This window comes from Penicillium verrucosum (genome assembly GCF_028828655.1).
Source record: "Penicillium verrucosum strain IBT 35672 chromosome Unknown utg000002l_segment0_segment0, whole genome shotgun sequence".
NCBI classification, from domain to species: domain Eukaryota; kingdom Fungi; phylum Ascomycota; class Eurotiomycetes; order Eurotiales; family Aspergillaceae; genus Penicillium; species Penicillium verrucosum.
The window spans coordinates 3,057,209-3,077,173 of NW_026643211.1; the positions used below are offsets into that span (position 1 = coordinate 3,057,209).

Here is a 19,965-nt window from a genome sequence, read left to right on the forward strand (position 1 = left end):
TTTTTTTCTTTCTTTTTATATGGTTCTCTTGGAAGTAGCATTTTGCGCCTTGGTGTTGGTTTTTGAGAACTAATGATCATCTATGACAAATCTTTTGATACTTGCACCTCTAAATATCCATGCCTGTAAATTGATCATAAGATTTTAAACAGAAAGAGAATTGTAGATGGCATATCCATGAACGCCCGCACAAGACAAAAACCCCTTAAAGTGGTATCGAAAATTGAACGAGATATGTTCCATGAGTCAAAAATCACAACGTCCATGCGTTATTTCCACCTATCCCCATACCCAATCTTGTCATCGGATGACTGACCTAACTGTCAATATTCCCCCCGGGGGCTTGAGGCTACTCATCGCCAGAACCAGAAGACTGAGCAACAGACATGAGATTACCATCATGGTATTGAATGAGAGAAGGCTGGGTTTGAGGAGGAGTATTCCAAGTACCACTCCAACCATCCATGCCGATGCCATACGCGTTAGCATTTCTCGACCACCAGTCCTGGCTTTCTTCGACCAGGTTTTCGGTGCCGTCATACCCAGACACGGGCGATGCAACCGATGTCGGCGTTGCATTTTGGGGTGAGATGTGAGCCCCAGAGCTATCGTACCACTTGTTCGGATGAGGAGAGGAGGGAGCTGGAACGGATCTTTGGAGGGGAGTGAATTGGTAGGCCATTTGGGGCCGGAGATATGTTGGTTCGGGAGGAGCAAGCTCGGGCAGCTGGGCTTGATGTGGGTGTATTCCTTGCATGGAGGGGAACGATATCGGGGCGGCGGCGAGAGGTCCATATTGAGGGCCCATTGGTGGGTCAACCATGGCGATGGGTTCGGTGTGAGAACGTGGGAATGGGATCCCGGATGGTGAGAATTGGCTTGAGTTTGTAGGGGGTTGTAACATGTTTGCGATGGGAGAGTCGTCGGATGTTGAGGGGGAAGTCGCCTGGTCCCAAGAGCCCCAGGAACCCCATTTGTTATGTGTTCGTTCAAAGATGGAGATTGCTTCGGGTGGTAACTCTACTTGCCATTTATTTGCGGATATGTCGAGGATGCGGAGGGTACGTCGAGCACAGAGCCAGCCCTCTGCCATTTCTTCGAGATTCTTGAGGCCGTGTATCACGTCTCTCTGGGCATTTTTGTCAGGGAGGTTTAGAAGATGGACGGTGCATGTGGTGTGGGCAATATAGACGGCAATGTTGCAGATCTGTTTCAGACCATATCCTCGTCTGTATATGCGCAGCAGCTTGGAAACAGTTGCGGCAGCTTGCGTGCATATCTTGCGAGGTGAGACATGGGAAGGAAGTGGAGTATTGGCCTTGGTGTACTTTAGAAATGGTCGGTACAAATGAATTATCTGAAGCTGATACAGCATACTGAGACAAGAGTCAGCTGAGGCAACACCATATGGATAGGTGTGTGTCAACTTACTGCATGACGAGCACTTGTGGTAGCTGTCCTTCTTTTGCCATCAGTTCCCTGGGTAATTTGTTTTTCCACGCCTCAAGTCGGGTGTGAACATCGCTCAGTTTCTTTAGTTCCGAATGTTTAGGCTGGGAACTCTCAAGTTCGGTTGGGTGGTAGAAGAACACAAGTACATCTCCGCTGATCTCACACAGTTTGGATATTTGGAGCGCAACGGCCCTGGTTCGTGAAGGTTGCGTGTGCTCGTGACCAACTCCAGAATCAGTGTAGGGCGACCATAGCTCTATTTCTTCTTGTGGCAACACATCAAACTTGGGCACGTTAGCGTTGGTTGAGGTCAATTGGGGTTGACGACCAAGGTAATTTGACCAGCATCTGTAGAGTGTTAGAGGGGCGTTAGAGATAATCAAGGCAATGGAGACTGACTTGTCTATGAGATAGCAACCCCAAAAGGTAATCCGCCGAGCATCAATCTCTTCGTCGCTAAGACTGTGCGGCCCAAGATTTGCCGAATCGAGATTTAACCCTAGATCAAAAGCCATGCGGAAACTGAGACCACTATAGACCCAGCCTTTTCCTTCACGGCCACATCCCGCCTCTCGGACAGACATAAGCGCGAATGCCTGCACAGTGCATAGCTTTGCGTTCTCATGTTCGTCATTTTCTAAAACGAGTCGCTTCGCCTCTCTGAAGAAATGATTTCCGGCTGTTGCAAGATTCTGGGGATCATCAAAGGCACCTTGCCATGAGCTGAAATGGCAACCCAGAGCTAGAATAGCATTGACGAGTAACGCAGAGCAATATGAACTGGAAACACCGCGGATGTAATCCCGATAGAACATATTCTTGGACAACGTAGTGAAGAAGGGATAATGCCATGTAAAGTACATGGTCATCAGATGGCCAATTAGGGAGTCGTCGTCTGTGACTTCAGTCCACCGGCTTACAGCGTGTGTTTGATCATCGGCATCGAGGAGGTTGTTTTGAATCGAAGCAGACTCGTGCAGCTCGGAACCTGGCGGCAAGAAGATGAGGTTCGAGGTACCTCCAATAAATTTGCGAGAACCGTCAAGCATGAGCTCACTCATCTTGCCAGCCAGCTCTGACTCGAATTGGTCTATCTCGGCTAAGTTCTCATTGCTGGCGGCAGACTCCTTTGCGGCTTTGTCCGCAGACATGAGACCCTTCTCCTGGGCGATCACCGAAGTGGCTACATCTTCGAGATCGTCGCAAGAGCGAATCTGACGCACTAATTCGAAAGCATCTGCTTCTTCGTAGTTTAATATTGCCTGAATTAATGTCTGTAGGGTGGTGTTCCGGGTCCGCAATGTATCAGTGTCTTTCTTGTAGACACCTTTGCGGCGGTGATCCGAGTTCGGATCATATACACCTATGAAGGGTTAGCAATGATGGTATTGCTCTTTTGTAAAAGAGATGTACATACAAGGTGTGTGATATACTGAGGAGCAAGCTGCACAGCTGGGCAGGTTCCCATCACACTAACACGCAGATATTTTTAGTAATGTGAGATCTCGATACCGAGGTACCAGAATATGAAAGTCCAACCTTTGATTTCCTTTTGCGGCAGGCGACACAGGCTGTGCTGACGCATCGTCTTTTGGACGGTTGGGCGCTCATAATTTCAAATATTTTGATAGGTGCGATTTAAGAAATGAGTATGACGGTTTCTCCGCGGGGTTTCTTCGCATGCCTAGTGTCGTGTTTGCCGGTGACTGGTCCAAACCTCGACATGGGATGTCCATCTTTTAGAGTACAGAGCTCGTTAATAAAACATGATGGCTTGCTAGATCGAGGGTGCACACGGTGGCTATGTCGGCATGTTAGTCTTTCCGGACCATCCATGGCGATCCGGTCCGTCTAGTCAGGCGCTAAGATTGGAGATTGCGCCTTACAAAAAAGGAAATATCAACGCACCAGCTACACTTGAATATCTACACAGGCCTGATGGCAATTGTAGAACGGAATGGAATACCCCACGATTGCAATGACCCGCAGTGGAGATGGGGATAAGCTCAGTGCAAAATTTGGTGAGATTGGGGATTGTTGACGTCCTCGAAATGATAGGATGCAAGCAAGACGAGACAAGATGTGGTTATCGCCGGCCTCTGGATGGCTGTGCAGGTGCTGGGATGTCCATTTTCGATAAGCGGCTGACTAATGTCTTCAGGTGGGGGGGCTGAGCATCTACAAAAACATCTGATCATGTATTCTAGCCGCATTCTATATGATTATATCGTTGTAATTGTCTATAGAAAATGGTAAATCTATTTAGATGCATGCCAAGTAATTCTCAGGATATTATCTCCGATACTCCGTACATGTTTCGGATTCCACTTTGAAAAAATTCAAGCCTTCGGTGGGTTACATAGGGAGAGGGATTGAGGTTACATGGATGTTTGTGTCTCCGGCTCTATCCTACCAATTTGAGTTGCCGCTTTAATGAGGGCGGACTCAAGTTCTCAGAGTAAATACCAGCACGGCTTCAGTCACGTGTATCGATATAACAACCTTGGAAAGACCATAGAATTTATTCGGGACTTCTTCTCGTTTCATTTCGGAGACTGGACTGCGAGCTGAGTCGGAAAGGTCTCGTCCAGAGATCGCTGCCACAATGAGATGAAAGGGGCGTATACGATTCCAAACACCACGAATCCATGGACTCAGCTCCAGTCGAGTGGAATCGGCGTTGATGATTTCAACTGTTGTAGTATTTGAGCAGTGATGTTGGCGAATACCTTTAGGGTAGCAGATATGGCTCACACAGTCCGACATTGGATGAATGGAGCATTCCATCGGAAAAGCTGTCTGTTGGAACTGGCACCGGTTCAGCTGGTATCATTCTAGGCTGCATCATTGCTCCATTATTGCCTCCAAATATGGTCGCAAGGCTAGGTTCCTGGTCCTGTCCCTACTCATCGTTGTGCTGGCTGGAAGCCAGCGCTGTGGCTTCTTTTTGGCAGATTGTTGTTGGTGAATCATTATTTATTCTGGTATTGGACTCGCTTCAAATATTGTTCCAACTTATCTATCTGAGTGCTCGCCACCACGTGTTCGAGGTTTGTCATGTTTTACTGTCATTGACCTTTCTTGTGGCCATATCTAACTCTTTTTGCTAGGGGTATTCCTTGCGCTCTACTCATTCTTCACTTCACTCGGTGTTCATTGCCACGTTTGGTAGTCTACCTGTCACGGAATCGTACAGATAAATGACAATATCTGTAAAGACCCTTATTTCTCATCCTTTTGTCTAGATATAGCTAAAATAATAGATAGTATCGTCGCCTGCTGTTAATTATTCGTTCCACTTGGATACCTCATAGCGTTACCATTCTTTCCCGAACCACCGCGTTACCTCATCTACAAGCACATATACCAAGAAGCAGAAGAGATAATGAGAAGACTCTACCAAAAAGACAACATTGCACAAGAAGTCTAAATACTCAAACTCCAAATCGAAGAACAAAGAGAACTTCATAAAGCTACCTCCCTTTTAGATTGTTTCAAAGGGACCAACCTTCCCCGAACAATCGCATGCATGGGCGTTCAAATCCTACAGCAAGCTCAAACTGTCTCATTTGTCCAAAACTTCATCGTGACTTTCATGCAATAACTCGGTTCCCGGGTCCCCTCCGAACGAACGTCCTAATCAACGGATGCTCATTCGCCGCCACATCATCACACTCATAACCTTCGATCAACTCGTTGGTCACTGATTCTCGGCTCGATCGGACTAGCAGCGACAATGATATCAACGGATGGTGCTGTCGAATAAAGTAGCATTGTAGCCAACCTATCCCTACAAGCCAAGAATGCTTGTGCAGCCTTTTTGATTCTTTGGTACTGCATTTACGGCTTTACTTGGGGACCAGGATGCTGGATCGTCACCGGTGAAGTAGGAACGGGTCAGTTGCATGAGCGTACCATCTTTCTCGCTTCTATGGGTAGCTTCTTGACGTCCGTTCCGATCAAATTTGTCAACCCCTATGTGCAGGTTAGTATCGGTGGCCCTGTGACGTTTATCTATGGGGCGTTCTCGGTTGCGGCGCTGGGTTTTGTGTGGTTTTTTGTAACTAGGACGAAAGGGAGGTCGCTGAAAAATATCGATGAGATGTTCCAGGCGCAGGTTCCGGGGTGGAGATTTACTAGATATGCTTGTACCGGATTGGGTGCACAGATAGGGGTTGAGAAGTATCCGGTCGGTCATGCCGATACTAACGACGAGAAAAGGGACGGTCCATGGCCCTAATTCGAATGCGAACATGCCAAGATATGTGGGAATGATGCCCAGGAGCTAACGATAATTTATGCTGGAGACACTGGATTGACCAGGGACCAGTACAAGTAGGGTAGGGTATTGTAAGGGGGGATAGAAAATTTGATATAAACCTGCTCACAACCCTGAGGGGGACTATAAAGCGGTCCTTCTAAGGTTCCAATGAGGCTGGACTTTTCTCCGTCCACAACTCCCATCTAAACCACAACATCCAAAGTCGACCTAACATGTCGCTACTTCGAAAGCCGATGAAGCAATGCCACTGGCTTCCAGGTTCTATTCGTAACATCTATGAATGGCTCCATTACTCTGAGCCCACCTGGGGCTACACCATCTACCGGACGACCTATACTCCCCAATCCAATGCCGCTTTCCCGCGTATGGTCGACCTCACCACGAAGTACATGAAAGACGAATTCTACAATTATTACGAATCTTCCCGTCAGTACAACTCCAGGGCAAATAAGTTCAAAATCGCTCCCTGGGATGAAATCTGGCCCAATTACCAGCCACGGGTCATTGAAGATGCTTCCCAGTTCGACGGAGCATCGATAGACCAGCTCCGCGAGCATTTTAGGGCCGAGGCAACTAAGCGTGATGTGCTCGATATGTTTCCTGGCTATCGCATGTTTATTGTTATTGACGAAGAAAGTTTTCAAACGTTACAAAACGCTCCCCTTCCAGAGGACTCGAAATACGAACAGGAGAGACGTCATTATGTGAAACTCGTCGAGGCGTTGGAGGTAGATCCATATGAGTCATTTCCAGGGTGGATGAAGTGTTCCCTGCCCTCGTTGTTCGAGGTGTGGTCGGATATGCAGGACATGGCTTATATGAAGGACAGATATTCGATGAGACCCGACGGTACTGATGTTTTATAAATTTGTGGGACTTAAATACTACAATAACTAACTAGACCCAAGTTCAATAGCTGCATATTGTCGGTTCTGCGACCGAAATTGTTTTGTCATCAAATCTCATTGCCCTTCAAGCAAAATGTAAAAGGCATCTTGTATGGACTAGATATATATATCTATCAATTCACATGGTTACCTACTCAGCTTCAGTCCAGATCATCCGTGTCAATCTTTACATCCGACTTGAGCCTCGATAGTAGGTGTGACATTGGATCCCGTCATGTCAGCTATCTGGCCCGTGGCCCGGTTGATATTTGTTGTTCCAATATGCTGAAGCCGGTTTGGGAACCATTGATCCAACCAATATTGGACATAGACTGCCTCATTTCCATCGGCGACCCACTTCTGGTCTACTAGGCCAAACTCCCGGCGTACTTCATTTGAAGTTTCAACCATATGAGGACGTACTCGATCATCATTCAGAGAGTTCATGACAGTGATGACAGATGTTTCGTAGGGCTTCGTTCGGATCGCCAAAAAGCCAGAGAGGGCTCCGATTGAAATGGAAGGCCCCCATTGTACTTCACAAATCTTTCTCGCAGGGTGCGATCTCGTTTTCTGTTACTTCTACTAAAATTTCTTCTATCATCCGATATCCCCGTACTCAATTACTACTGGGCGTAGCCAAGGCTCTCCTCCGTGTTAGCATGAGGGATTAATTTCCTTCATTTTGATCCGGTGCTTGATAGTTCGAACTATTTACTCCGTAACTGTGAAAATTTCACCTTGCGGACATACCTCAAGCGTAAAAACAATGAGGAACTATAGTGAGGCCCCATCGAGGCTTGTTGTAGTACGTGTTGTGGTGGCCTTAGGCCCACATTTGGTGCCTCAGGCATCAACCTCTCAATGGTAGATAACGAACAGTTTCCTTCTCTCTCCCTCCTCACGTTGCAGACCCTACATATCTGTAGACTCTCTAACAGAATGCTAGCTAACTATAGAAGTCCTGGGAAAGTGTGATCGCGTGGCCATTCACATGCCAGTCACGTGATCGCTTCAACAGGAACGCCAAGAAGTGGCAGAGGAAATCAAGTACGTGACCGAATAGATAAGGCCAAATCAATTAAACCATCCATGTATGACTGCCTAACCTCACAATAAGACAAAAAAACAACATGGTATATGTTGTACATCTATACCTCGTATAAGGGTTCACCGCAATTACCCTCGCTAAAGGCGCTCCACCAGCCACGTCTTAACTTTGCTTTTTGGGATTGTGGATATTTTTGATGTTTGTTTGTAATTCAGATCTATTGAAATTCTGTCAAATTGGATGTTTAGGTAACAATGTAGGTGGGTCTCAAGGTTGTTTTGATTTTCAAGACCTACCTAGGTACTCCGTATGTTGTAGTTATCTCGATATTTGCATGTATAACACAGTTGACATCGAATATTATTAAAATAGGCAATTGTTTACGGAGTGTGTCGGAAGCAAAGATCCAAACCGGGAAGTGCGATGAGTCGAAATATAATTATTAAGCCATGATTACAAGCCACCAATATAAGGAAGAAAATAGGGAAAAGGAAATCCCCAAGAAAATAGGGGGCTTCACCGCAATTATTAATGCAATTATTTTCGCTAAAGGCGGTCCACTAGCCACGTAGGGTCTCCTTGACTTGACATTTTGGGACACTGCAGCCACCCGCTCCTTTTTTTAATATTTTTCTATTTTTCCCCTTAAAATCTGAAGGAACCGGAGTGAGCCTCGGAGCTCCTGCGGATCTATCAAAAGTGACTCAGATACAACTATATATGATTTATGTTTATCATTTCTTTTCCCGTAAAATATAAGCACATTAACAAGATCAGTCCAAACTATAAAAAGGTGAAAATCGATCTTCCTTTTTTTTTTTTTTTGCAGTCTTAGTTCTGGGGAGAACGGTGTGCATCAGCCCGCACCGCACTAAAAGCAACCTTAAACGGCCCACATATCTTATTCAACAACTGATCTGAAAGGTTGAGATGGCTGAGATTTGTTTTCATACATATCTATCTATACTGCATATATATATACGGGATATATATGTATGTCTTACTACATTGAGCTAATCATACGTTGTAAGGGTATATATCTTGTATATTGTAAGTAGTGATATACTATCTGTCATAAAAAATAATAAAATTAACTAAAAATATAAAGAAAAATATTTCCTTCCGGACTCCACCGGCGGAATGTTCCATGAGTAATGGTAACATTTGAATGGTATTGAGGGAGTACAGAAATACCGTTTCAATCACCGAACACAGTCCGGATCCCGGCATTGTCCCCCGTACAACCAATCAACTACAACGTAAAATAAATTACTGTCCTACACCTCCCGTGATCTTTACATGCGTTTACCTGCCCAATACGGCTTATCTATCTGAGATCACTACTTTCTCCCCCATTATAATCTCTCTCACTTTCTATCTTAATTGACTTCTATGTCTCTTTCTCTTCCTATTATCCTCTTTTCTGATCCTTTAATACTCGTCTACCTACTATCCATCCTCCTAAATTTATTTTCTACCTTATCGCCCTTCTCTGTAACCTTATCCGCTCGCGTGCGTGCCTGCATACCCTTGTCTCACGGCCCTATCTGCTTTCCTGGCATTTCTTTGGACCAACACATACATCCTCGGATTGGTTGCCGGTCCTCTCTCATCTGACTTCTTGGGAGCTTCTCCCTTCCCACAATTTTCCCCTTCATGTATCTCGCTCAGACACTCGACCAGAGCGCTTCATCCGGTCAAGGCCTCGGTAGCAACTGTGCTCGTGTGGTAAAACAACTCTCAACATGATGGTCCCAAGAGCATTTCTATTCAGCTCGGCGCCGCCGAAACCACTTCAGTCTCATGGGACGGAGCCATTCACCCCAGCGGATCGTTCTGGTCTTCGTCCCCCCACTCCCGCTGAGACCTGCGGATCAATGAACACTATCCCAGTGGTAATTCCTCCAAAGCGTGGATCGCGGACTCTGTCAGCACGTCGAGATACTCGTCCACGTACCTTATCCAAAACCTCGGAATCCTCTCGCCGGTCCTCTAGCTCGTCCAATGACCGCCCTGTTCCTACGTCATTCACCTCGATGTTAGATGCAACGGCCATTCCCGTCCCGCGACGAAACTGGACCACTCGCAGACCTCGGAAATTACCTCGCGGAAATCATGAAGAGGACTTTAGGCGCATGTTGCAGGAAGACATCAAGTCGAAAGAAGATAGTTTCCTGGATGGGACCGCCTACTCGCCTCTCGACATCCTTCTCAGCCCGCCCGATAACGATAACGATAACGAGAAACACCTGCCTTGCAATGATTCCGAGCACGAATCACCACTTTCAGTGAGGTCAACATCAAGTGATTCGACACCGTCATTAGATCATAACCTGGCATCACCCTCCAGTCTTCTCTCGCCGCCAAGCCCTTCTAGCCATCGAAGTCCAACGGAGAGACGACAGCCTCGGTATTCGAATTGCGAGGAGTGTGCTTTGGACCATCCTCTGCTTGTAACCGAACTCGATGAATGTGAATTCATCGAAATCAAGAACGACAATGAGCCCACCACACCCGACACAGTACCCGCAAAGCGAGCTGCATCATTCGGGCGCCTCGGATCTACTTTCAAGTCGAACCTCACAGCATCGTTACGGGCCATCAAATCCGCTGCCCAGTCAGTCTCGACCTTTGCCACACCTTCCGTTCAACCAGAGGATTTCCTCACCCGGTCTCTCTTCACCATCACACCAGAGATGACCGATGATCGCCGTCCTTTGCCGATGCAAGAAACACCTTCTCCAGCACTACGACGCTACTTGAATCCATCTCCCATGAACCCAACGCCGATGTCACCGGCAGAGATGTATGTCTATCATGATCATCCCCACGACAAGCCACAAACCTCCAATACGTGCCCCGTTTCGATCCAAATGCAGACATATCGTCGAGCCGGCGGCCGTGGGAACCGGCGAAACCATTTCCACATCGCGAGCAAGGACCAGAAATACATCACCTTTGACCCGGAAGTCCCATCCATGTCACGCCAGCGTGAAATTCGGGAGAACAGCGATTTCTTGCGCGTGGTCGTTCTTGAAATGAACATGCGACGAAGTGGCAAACTCCGCGACGACGTCCCCGCCCGTGCGAGAATCTGGCTGCCAGCGCGCAAGACCAATTGCCACTTATCGGGACAATACGATGATCGAGATGATAACGCCGTTCCGTCCCGGTGGGTGGGCGCCTCAGCCCAGTGAAATAAAGATTTTGGTGGATGCCTGTCTTAGCGCAGAGCGCAAGATATGGCACGATACATTTCCCTTTTTGGTCACTTCACTTCAGTACATAAATTTTTGTTTACTTTTGCTTTTATCTTTGGTTATCCTCTGCAAGCAAGGCGTTGGATTAGGACGGTTTCCTGCTCGGCGTGACATATTTTCTCTCTCTTGTTACATACCCCCATTTCTAGCTTGACAGCGCTATGCTTTTTCTATGGCTGCTTTTTTTTTTTTTTTTATTTTCGGATCGATCTTTCGATCACTACCTAAGATATCTATTCAACTCATATCAAATCTTGAACACATCAAGTTTCTTTTGTCTCGTGGCTAATATATGGGAAAGTCGATCTTCTCGATTGTTTTTCGAACCCTAATGCTAAATATACTATACCATATTAGGACTAGATTCGGACTATTGGTATGCCTGTAATATCCTTTGTTCTCCGTACGGTATCTTACATTCAAGGTCACGACTCCATGTATCGTCACTGTAAGGGGTAATAATGCAAACAAGTCAAACATGAGGAGCTGGAGAAATGGCAAGCGTAGCCAAGTGATAATCTGGGGCCTCCTCTGAATTAACTATAGCCGATACTAGGACGGATAATGACTTACACTTGGGCGACACACCTAGACATACCTTGCTTGCTTATATAGTTACTCGTGACCCTGCTCATCATCACATTCGGCCTGTCAGCCGACCAGCCCCGACTTTTTCTTAGTCTAAGCCAACATGTATTGGCTAGAACAATCCGTATCATACTGGGCTGTGCCCAGGTACGTATCGCGGACACGTCGGGTATCAACATGTACCAGTATGCAGATAACTATTGAAACCAGAGAAGTGCAGAGAAGTATGGCATCGAGAAGAGTGCGGCGAATTGAAATGCATCGTCAAGCGCGCTTGGGAAATTCAACGAGCACTAGATATTCTTGGCAGCACCAAGCTGGTGGTTTTCAGCCCCATGTCTTATTAAGACATGGCTGGATGAGCACTTAATATTTTACAGCCCGGCGGTGTCGATCTGTCCAAGGCCTTGTCCTGCACTTACTGAGATGTCCACATTCTCGTTGCGCACATTCACTGAAAGGCCCGTATATATTCTTTTCGTAATCCTCGTCGCGCGCATCTTCTGAGATGTCCGCAAGAACTCTTCTCACGATCCTCATCGCTCTTCCACTTGTTCGCGCAGATGGCTGGGACGACTTTTCGAACAATCTTGCAACCGATCTCGCGCCGTTTCTATCCCTCTTCGGTGGACAGATAACGAAGCAGTACCTCAGCGAGAGCATTACTGCAATTGATTATTTCATTTTCGCAATGGCGCCAATGAACATCCTCACAGCGGTCGTCTCTGCAATTCGTGTGTGTGGGGACCCCCTCGCTACCTGCCTTTATCGGCAGAGCTCAAGAAGGAGCGGGAAACGCAGAGGCTGAACTGTGCTCCTCTACGAGTCGGGACGTGTGTGAGCTCTACAACAGTGGTGGCATTGCGCGCGTCTTCGGCCGTCCAAAGATTCTAGAGGTTGTTCACGATCCTGATCACGATTTCAGGGATACTAGGACTGTGGGTCTGGTCGCTGAAGTCTGATCCAGCAGTAGAAACCGAAGACACAGTGACTGGTCTCAAGAGATCCACAGCTGATGATATTCAGGCACGGCGGATCGTCCCAACTGACCAGGCCAGGAAACCAGACCTGTGAATATGGCTTGGTGATGACATCAACATTATCACTGAATACAATCTTCACCATACACCCGCTCACAGTGGAGACGCGTAATATGTGGACAAAGACGGGCGAAAAGGATGTGAAGTACATCATGATATTTTCGTCAGCTGCGCAGCCCGGAAGCCCACCACGGGTTCGCTTTTCTGGTTGGAAAGTTGCGCAGTTGTCGCAGAGTCCAGGCTCTGAGACATCCAGCCTTTGGTCCGCTCCGATAAACGGTTCGCTTGTGTCAACGTGTGCTCAAGAAGTATTTGCGTCATTTATCACGAGTATGCTTGACATCGTGAATGGTGTTGGACCCGTTGGTATTCAAGAAGCCGAACCTTTTCGACTCGAGAATAGCCTCGTGACTGAGATCGTTGGACTGTTCACGGAGATGGGATTGGCCTCCAGATAGGAAGCTCTATTTTGTGTTATACATTTGATGTTTCCTCATCTCAAGATGCCCCCCGCAGCGAGTACCTTGGCGGTAACACGAAAAAGTGCAACTCAGCAACGACGACGTAAGGAGTGGAAGCATAGCATCTGTAGAATACATAATACAGGCCCTACGATACATACATGTATGTACTGTGTACTAACTAGTTATGGGGAAATCCCATTATAGACTAGCGCGTCTTGGCAATTAGGGTTCACGAAAGTATGCGTGCAACTAGCCCTGGAGTTTTGAGACTGATGTTAGCCATTGATCTAACTCTCATTTTCTTATGTAGGACGTGCTTGCTTCATGTAGTTATTGTTCGTCGTTCTAGTTATAAGACCAGAAAATACGCCAAAAAGACTGCCTTGGGAGCATACTGGGTAGATCCTACTCGAGTACCTTGTACAACATAAACTCTTGTTTATGTAATCTTAGATTGACTTTCCAACCTTGGAAGGTTGGACATTCCGTATTGTGACATCATCATGCATCCCACGTGGCCATGACATGAGATCACGCGTGGCCCGATGAGCCTCGGTCATTTAATATTGGGCTCTTTAGCCATCATAATAGCTGCAAGGTTACAATGATACGGCGTTTCTACTCAAAAAAAATGGGTTATTGGTTTAAGAGGTAGGTCATTTCGACTACGCCGGTATTTCTCCAGTTTGATATAGCCTCGCTGGCTGGCCAAAGCAAAGTCAGATAATGTGACTTATTGTAACTTATTGTTGATTTCGACTGGCTCACTTTGAATAGACATGGAAATGTCCGGCGACCAAAAAGAGGATATTGAAAAAAATGAAAGGAAGGCATGATTCATTACGCGATCGAACTCAGCTCTCACGGTTCATCGCGGAGCTGGGAATCCTACCACCAGAACACATGTTAGAAAGTTCCGAAAGGCCAAAAAGACGGAAAGCATGTTACAACTTACTCTCTTCATCTAGCAAAGTGCCATTTTTCCAGCATTCTTCCACCCAGCCGACGCTAACAAGATGCGGCATTTTTGCACCCGGCTTCTCGGTCAGAGATTTCCGGAGAGATGATATGTCCGCTGAAGACAAAGTCTCCGGATCAACTATCACATGTGTGGTGCCCGAGCTCTTTAATGAGCTGGCAATCTCGGCGCCTGCGAACCGGGCTGTGTTGCGAGCGAACTGGAGGCGTTGGTCCTCCTTTCTCAGTTCTCGGAAGGCTGGTTCGTCCGGCTGATCCCCATTTGAGTAGAAGTAGAGCTTCAAGCCTCGGAAAAGCCATCCACAGGGTACTGTGTAACCAGCGTTTACCTTTTCCTGGATGCGAGCCTCGACCCTCTGAATGGTTTCCGGGTCCGGGGCATGGTCGGGCTGTTCTTGGTTTTGTTCCATTTGCTTGAATATCTGCAAGGTCGAATAAATGTTAGCCAAAGTCGTGGTTGTTTCTCGCTATTTCTCTGGAGGTGCCATACATCCTTGAGCTCGTCGACGGTTGTATCACGGGCATAGCTATCCATGAATTTGTCGACGTTTGCTGTAACTTCTTCCTCTTTGTCCTCTGTCATGAAAAACATGTGTCTATAGAGGTTGATGAATATTAACTCCACATGGATGCATTTCTTTTAGCTGTCAAAACTTACCGTGGCTCGAACGGGAGGAGAAGATCAGGCAGACCTGCATCTACTTCATTCTGTTTGACGCAGTCGATAAGCCAAGATGGTCGAATGATGTTTTGCTCTCCACTCTTTTGTAACGAAGCTACTTTGACCGTTCCTGTCAAAACATTAGCTTGTGCTTATTTTATTTGTGCAAAATGAAGCTTACTCCGCTCGGCAACACAGAGCGTGTCTACCGCGGCCGTCCTGGTTTGATAGATCTTGCCACCATTAGCCTTCACGAGTTGTTCCAGTTGAAGTTTTGTCTTCTTTTCTGGGATGGTCGACTCGGTCATTATGACTGGAAAGCCATCATGTTAGTATTCGGTATGACAGGAAGGGAACACCATCAAGCCACATACAGAAGTTAAGCTCATCAAATACATGCCCAGAAGGCCCAAGATACTGGGCATCGACATTCTCGTCATATCCAGCAACCGTGAGCGGTTTCTTGGTGGTCCTCTTCACTCGCTTCTTACGAGAGTTGTCGACAGAGAAATCTTTCTCCCGATGTTCCTGCTCTGCATTGGACTTCAGGTCAAGGAACTCCTGAATTGAGAGCGCACTTTTCCAGTCTTTGTCCTTGCGCAATTTCTTGAAGCGAGGAAAGCGCAACGTCAATCCCATGCGGAATTGATCACTGATTGCGACAGATGCAGCTTTCACACACAGAACAATCGAGTCAGATGGTTTGATCCACATATCTGGACGCTCATGCTGGGCGTCTCCACCCGCCAGCTCGATAAAAGTAGTCGGTGGCTTTTTTGCATCCCACACCTTCCACTTGCCATCTGTATGGTGGCGGACCTCCTGGTAGTCAGCAGCAGTAAACCCGCCACCGACCTTACAAAAGGACCAGCATTTCTCCGCTGCTTGTGTGCTGTCGTCGACACGTAGTCCACAGAGGAAACTGGACAGCGCACCTCCTCGATGGCCAGAGCCATAGTATCCGCCAATCACAACAACGTCAAGTGATTCTCCAAATTCGGTCATATAATCTGGTTTGACTTTCATCCAGTCATCGTGGCGTTCGTTCAGTCGATATGGAGAGCGCGGGTTCTTCAATACAAGACCTTCTGATGCTTCAGCAATGACCTTCCGCAGAGCTGATTCAACTTCTGTGGTGGTAGTGGCTTCCTCGTAAGAGTGAATTTCAAACCGACGATGGACAGGTCGGACGGTTTTCTCCAGGGCATTGCGGCGATCACGGAGGGTATACTTCGTTAGATCGCGTCCATTCAGATGTAAGATATCGAACACACGGAACAAGGGCCGCGGGCCATTTGAGAAAGGATTACGTTGTTCCGCCAGCGCCGCGGTTTTGAGAGTGCCAAAGGGAACCATGGCGTCCTGTTCAGGATCCCAGGTGATCATTTCGCCGTCGAGAATAATACTCTGTACTCCATCCGCAAAAGCATCTTTTAGATGCCTTGTCAGAGCACCGTTCTCATCATAAATCCCGTTTCCATACAGATAGGTATATTCTTTCGCTTTGCGCGACCAGAAGCCAAATTTCCGACCGCCTTTGGTTGAATCGTCAGGCGCCATGTGGAGTTGCATACGCTCACCATCCATTTTCTCCTCAATCCAAAACACATTGTCATCTTCTGTTGGTTTCATACGGGCAATGATTTTCTCGAATGAGTGCATCTGGAATTGGGCTAGCTGCGGCTGGAAGCATTGCATCAACGCGACACCGCGCTCCTCTCCCTCAAGCCGGATATTGGGATCATGCAGTTCCCAGCAAACACGTCTCAGACTACTAGAGATGCTGTAAAGATTCTCGGCATCGGGATGCCAAACATCAAAGAGTGTTCGTTCGGTAGCACCAACCTTCATCTGCCGAAGTATAATGCGGATGAGCCACAGAAGCTCTTCGGGGTTCATCCGCCGGTAGAACTCCGTCAATATTGGAAGCTGTTCATCCTCCTTCGAGGCAGCCGATAGCTTATCCAGCTTCTCATTGACCTCGTCGATGGTCATATCACCCGGCTCGGTCCGCATAGGCCGCTTCGAGAGAACATCAAAGCATCTTCCAGCAAAGTCACCAGCCATACGTGTGGTAGCACCCTGGCCTGGAAGCTTCCAATTCATAAGATTGTATCCATCTTCTGATTCTTTGTTGATCTTCATGATCTTGACAAGCATCTTCCCGATGGCCTTCTCCTTAATCCCGTACATAGGTCGATCACGATCTTTATCGGGAAGAATCAGTCGAAGGGCGGGGTAAATGTCGTCGCCGACATCCTTGCGCCAACGCGAAATGAAGCGCTCAATCACATCGCGCCGGCGCTCGAACGGGTTGAGACTCGTAGCACCTTTTCCGTGAGGGCCAACTTTTCGGCGAGCTAGAGCAGGCCCTGGCGGCTTCTTTTTAAGCTCACTTAGTGGATTGAATAGGTTGAGATACAGATCGTGGAATGGCAATGTCGGGGCCCAGTTGTGAGGTCTGTTGGGGTATCTGCCAGCTACTATCAGTGGTCTACCCAAAACCTCACTGTAATTAGTTAAGGGCTCACTTTTCGTCTAGTTCTTCTTCTTTCTCTGGCTTCAGCAGATCCTGCCCCGGAATCTCGTCGGAATCCATGTTTGGGGAAGTTAAGAAACAAAAGTTGTAAGTTGAACTACCCCAGATGATTAGGCTGCACTGCTGATAAGATAAGGGATGACCCCACTTATTTTTCCTCCGACCAGCTATACTTATTGTAGAACACTTACTTATTAGCTTGAACTTCACATGAAACGATGACATCCCGTCTTCTGTAGGGCTTAGCGAATCCCTAAGGGAGGCAGTTGGTATGAATGAACTGAGTTGCATCGAATGACATAGTTGCAAGGTAACAAGGTAACAAGGTAAAGCTTGTAGGGTATGTAAATGGTACTATATAACTAGCTACCACTGAACCCTCTGACAACGATGTGAAAAGTCGTCCACGATGTTACGCCCTTGAGCAGAGAGCATGAACCGCCATCCGAATGTCTACTTTCCCGGCTCCTTCATCAAAACCATGAGACTGCGTCATAATCACGCCGATTTTCTCCAACTTTCTCTGTAGCCCATAATACCCCCGGTCGATATGCTGAGCACCTGAAATAACAGTGATCCCCTTGGCGACGATGGCTGCGATAACTAGACTAGCACCAGCCCGTAAATCTGTAGCAGTTACCATGCTCCCAGATAGCCCTCCCACACCCGATATCACAGCGTCCTCCCCGTCAACGCATATAGCCGCTCCCATGGCGATCAGTCCAGCAGATTGATTGAAGCGATCCTCGAAGACCATCTCAGTGATCCGGGACGTGCCCCGCGCGATCGAGAGTAATGCCATGAATTGCGGTTGGAGGTCTGTTGGATAGGCAGGATATGGGCCCGTCTGGATGTCCACGGCTACGGGACATATAGCCTTGCGGACAATTACCGAACTTTTCCTGATGTCGATCTGAGCACCGATTGCACGCAGTTTTTCTATCAATGCGGTCTGGTATTTAGAAGTACATCCATGCACTGCGAGAGGATTTCCAGCCATTGCTCCGAGAATCAGAAATGTTCCTGCCTCGATTCGGTCTTCCATGACTCTGTATCGGTAGGGGAGGAGGGGCTTATCAGAGCCGAAAATGGTGATAGGATCGGATCCCACTCCTTCTTGTATCATCGCACCCATGCTGATGAGGCAGTGAGCCAGATCTGTCACCTCGGGTTCACGGGCTGAATTGTAGATATACGTCACTCCGGAGGCTTGACATGCTGCCATCATCAAGTTCATCGTTCCTGTCACGGATGGGGTCTGCATATAAATGGTGGCCCCATGTAATCCCGAAGGAGCATAAGCCTCAATAGACCCCTCCGTGACTTTGATACAAGCTCCCATTTTCTCCAATCCTCTCAGATGTTCCTCGATTGGCCGTGTTCCGATCGAACACCCCCCCGGGAGACATATCTTTGCAAACCCGAAACGCGCAATGAGGGGACCCAATGTCAAAATTGAAGCGCGTAATGATCGCGTGAGCCGGTCTGGGACATTTAGACTGCCTAGATTCATTGTATCAATCTGCAAGGAATCAGACGTGTGTATGATATTCGCGCCCAAGTATTGACAAATCCGACCCAAGCTGTCAATATCAGACACAGGCGGGATCCCTTCAAGTGTGCTTTGCCCGGACGCCAGTAAAGATGCGGCCATGAGGGCTAGCCCGGCATTTTTTGACCCAGATACATGTATATCTCCCGAAACATCGTGGCCGCCTTCGATGGCTATGATGCTTGTCATCGCATGTGGTATGATTGGGAAATTGCTCCCTTGGTATCTTCTATAAAGGAGAATATTTATCGCACAATGAAATTCCAAGATCAAATCGCCCCGTGCAGATTGCAGATCTCTGTACAACAAGCTCAACCCAGATCGGTGTGCCACAGTGGGCCATGGCGCTCTACAGTGAGCTGTAATTGGAGATCTTGTCAAGAATATGCATGTATGTACCTACATACAACATAAATAGCGTTGTTGTATGGCCCGCGTGACTGATTTGAAAATGACTTGTCGTCCCTAGCGGAATCTAAGACTAAGATATATATGTTGTATGTACCCCCTGCACCAACAATCCACACCGCCACCCCCGAAATGTCAAGCTTTCACTGGGAGGAAAATATCAGCCTGCAATGCTACAACACTTTCAGGATTCAAGTGATTGCACGCTATGTCGTCCGTATCCAGAATGCCAGTCTCAACGAGCTCGTTCAGTCACCATTGTTCCAAACCCATCCCCACGTTATCCTGGCTGGGGGAAGTAATCTACTTTTTGTTGAGAGGTCCTATGACGGGGTTGTTCTGAAGAACGAGATTCTCGGAATTGAACCCATTTCTCGAGACGATATGCATACATCAGTCAAGATCGGCGGAGGCGTCACATGGAGCTCGCTGGTTGACTATTGTCTTCCTCACAACCTTGGTGGCATCGAGAACTTATCCCTCATTCCCGGCACTGTGGGCGCAGCTCCCATTCAAAATATCGGGGCTTATGGGGTGGAACTCAGTACGAAGACGTATAGGGGCCCGGGGTCAAAACCCCTTTTTGGGAGGGTGTTGATGTCTGGATACCTGAATTAGTACCGCTTTATACACCGCCCTAATACAGTATACTGTAAATTATTTAATACATCAACCTGCCTACATACTACATAACTACCTAGGTCGTAATTCAGGTATTTTAACTTTTCTGCCGTTCTAAATTAAGGCATTCAGGCATAAACCCCTCCCAAAAGAGGTTTTGACCCCATACGTCCTCGTAAACT

General features: G+C 47.4%; 10 protein-coding genes across 10 annotated transcripts; 6 read left to right on the forward strand and 4 right to left on the reverse strand.

Annotated features, from left to right (window-relative positions):
- Nucleotides 1-349: 349 nt before the first annotated feature.
- On the reverse strand, nt 350-3,063 carry N7516_006818 (putative C6 transcription factor (NirA); the record flags this gene model as incomplete). Its single annotated transcript, XM_057219538.1, has 5 exons — nt 350-1,376; nt 1,432-1,800; nt 1,852-2,815; nt 2,870-2,924; nt 2,992-3,063. The coding sequence occupies 5 exons, from the start codon at nt 3,061-3,063 to the stop codon at nt 350-352; spliced, it is 2,487 nt and encodes an 828-aa protein (XP_057073629.1).
- Nucleotides 3,064-3,097: 34 nt separating this feature from the next.
- N7516_006819 (uncharacterized protein) lies at nt 3,098-3,434 on the forward strand (the record flags this gene model as incomplete). The annotated part of the gene is made up of 2 exons (XM_057219539.1): nt 3,098-3,265; nt 3,312-3,434. 2 exons carry the CDS (start codon nt 3,098-3,100, stop codon nt 3,432-3,434), a joined length of 291 nt encoding a protein of 96 aa, XP_057073630.1.
- Nucleotides 3,435-4,187: 753 nt separating this feature from the next.
- Nucleotides 4,188-5,056, forward strand: N7516_006820 (uncharacterized protein; the record flags this gene model as incomplete). Its single annotated transcript, XM_057219540.1, has 4 exons — nt 4,188-4,502; nt 4,563-4,631; nt 4,720-4,876; nt 4,941-5,056. Coding segments are annotated over 4 exons (657 nt in total), but the record flags the coding sequence as incomplete, so codon positions are not given.
- Nucleotides 5,057-5,099: 43 nt separating this feature from the next.
- N7516_006821 (uncharacterized protein) lies at nt 5,100-5,692 on the forward strand (the record flags this gene model as incomplete). Its single annotated transcript, XM_057219541.1, has 2 exons — nt 5,100-5,151; nt 5,232-5,692. The coding sequence occupies 2 exons, from the start codon at nt 5,100-5,102 to the stop codon at nt 5,690-5,692; spliced, it is 513 nt and encodes a 170-aa protein (XP_057073632.1).
- Nucleotides 5,693-5,946: 254 nt separating this feature from the next.
- Nucleotides 5,947-6,600, forward strand: N7516_006822 (uncharacterized protein; the record flags this gene model as incomplete). Its single annotated transcript, XM_057219542.1, has 1 exon — nt 5,947-6,600. The coding sequence occupies one exon, from the start codon at nt 5,947-5,949 to the stop codon at nt 6,598-6,600; it is 654 nt and encodes a 217-aa protein (XP_057073633.1).
- A 201-nt stretch (nt 6,601-6,801) lies between these two features.
- On the reverse strand, nt 6,802-7,068 carry N7516_006823 (uncharacterized protein; the record flags this gene model as incomplete). The annotated part of the gene is made up of 1 exon (XM_057219543.1): nt 6,802-7,068. One exon carries the CDS (start codon nt 7,066-7,068, stop codon nt 6,802-6,804), a length of 267 nt encoding a protein of 88 aa, XP_057073634.1.
- A 2,349-nt stretch (nt 7,069-9,417) lies between these two features.
- On the forward strand, nt 9,418-10,869 carry N7516_006824 (uncharacterized protein; the record flags this gene model as incomplete). The annotated part of the gene is made up of 1 exon (XM_057219544.1): nt 9,418-10,869. The coding sequence occupies one exon, from the start codon at nt 9,418-9,420 to the stop codon at nt 10,867-10,869; it is 1,452 nt and encodes a 483-aa protein (XP_057073635.1).
- A 1,159-nt stretch (nt 10,870-12,028) lies between these two features.
- Nucleotides 12,029-12,482, forward strand: N7516_006825 (uncharacterized protein; the record flags this gene model as incomplete). The annotated part of the gene is made up of 2 exons (XM_057219545.1): nt 12,029-12,258; nt 12,296-12,482. 2 exons carry the CDS (start codon nt 12,029-12,031, stop codon nt 12,480-12,482), a joined length of 417 nt encoding a protein of 138 aa, XP_057073636.1.
- A 1,410-nt stretch (nt 12,483-13,892) lies between these two features.
- On the reverse strand, nt 13,893-17,262 carry N7516_006826 (DNA ligase (ATP) DNL4; the record flags this gene model as incomplete). Its single annotated transcript, XM_057219546.1, has 7 exons — nt 13,893-13,912; nt 13,980-14,424; nt 14,493-14,598; nt 14,661-14,793; nt 14,845-14,976; nt 15,038-17,136; nt 17,195-17,262. 7 exons carry the CDS (start codon nt 17,260-17,262, stop codon nt 13,893-13,895), a joined length of 3,003 nt encoding a protein of 1,000 aa, XP_057073637.1.
- A 352-nt stretch (nt 17,263-17,614) lies between these two features.
- On the reverse strand, nt 17,615-18,943 carry udpA (UDP-N-acetylglucosamine 1-carboxyvinyltransferase family protein; the record flags this gene model as incomplete). Its single annotated transcript, XM_057219547.1, has 1 exon — nt 17,615-18,943. The coding sequence occupies one exon, from the start codon at nt 18,941-18,943 to the stop codon at nt 17,615-17,617; it is 1,329 nt and encodes a 442-aa protein (XP_057073638.1).
- Nucleotides 18,944-19,965: the final 1,022 nt, after the last annotated feature.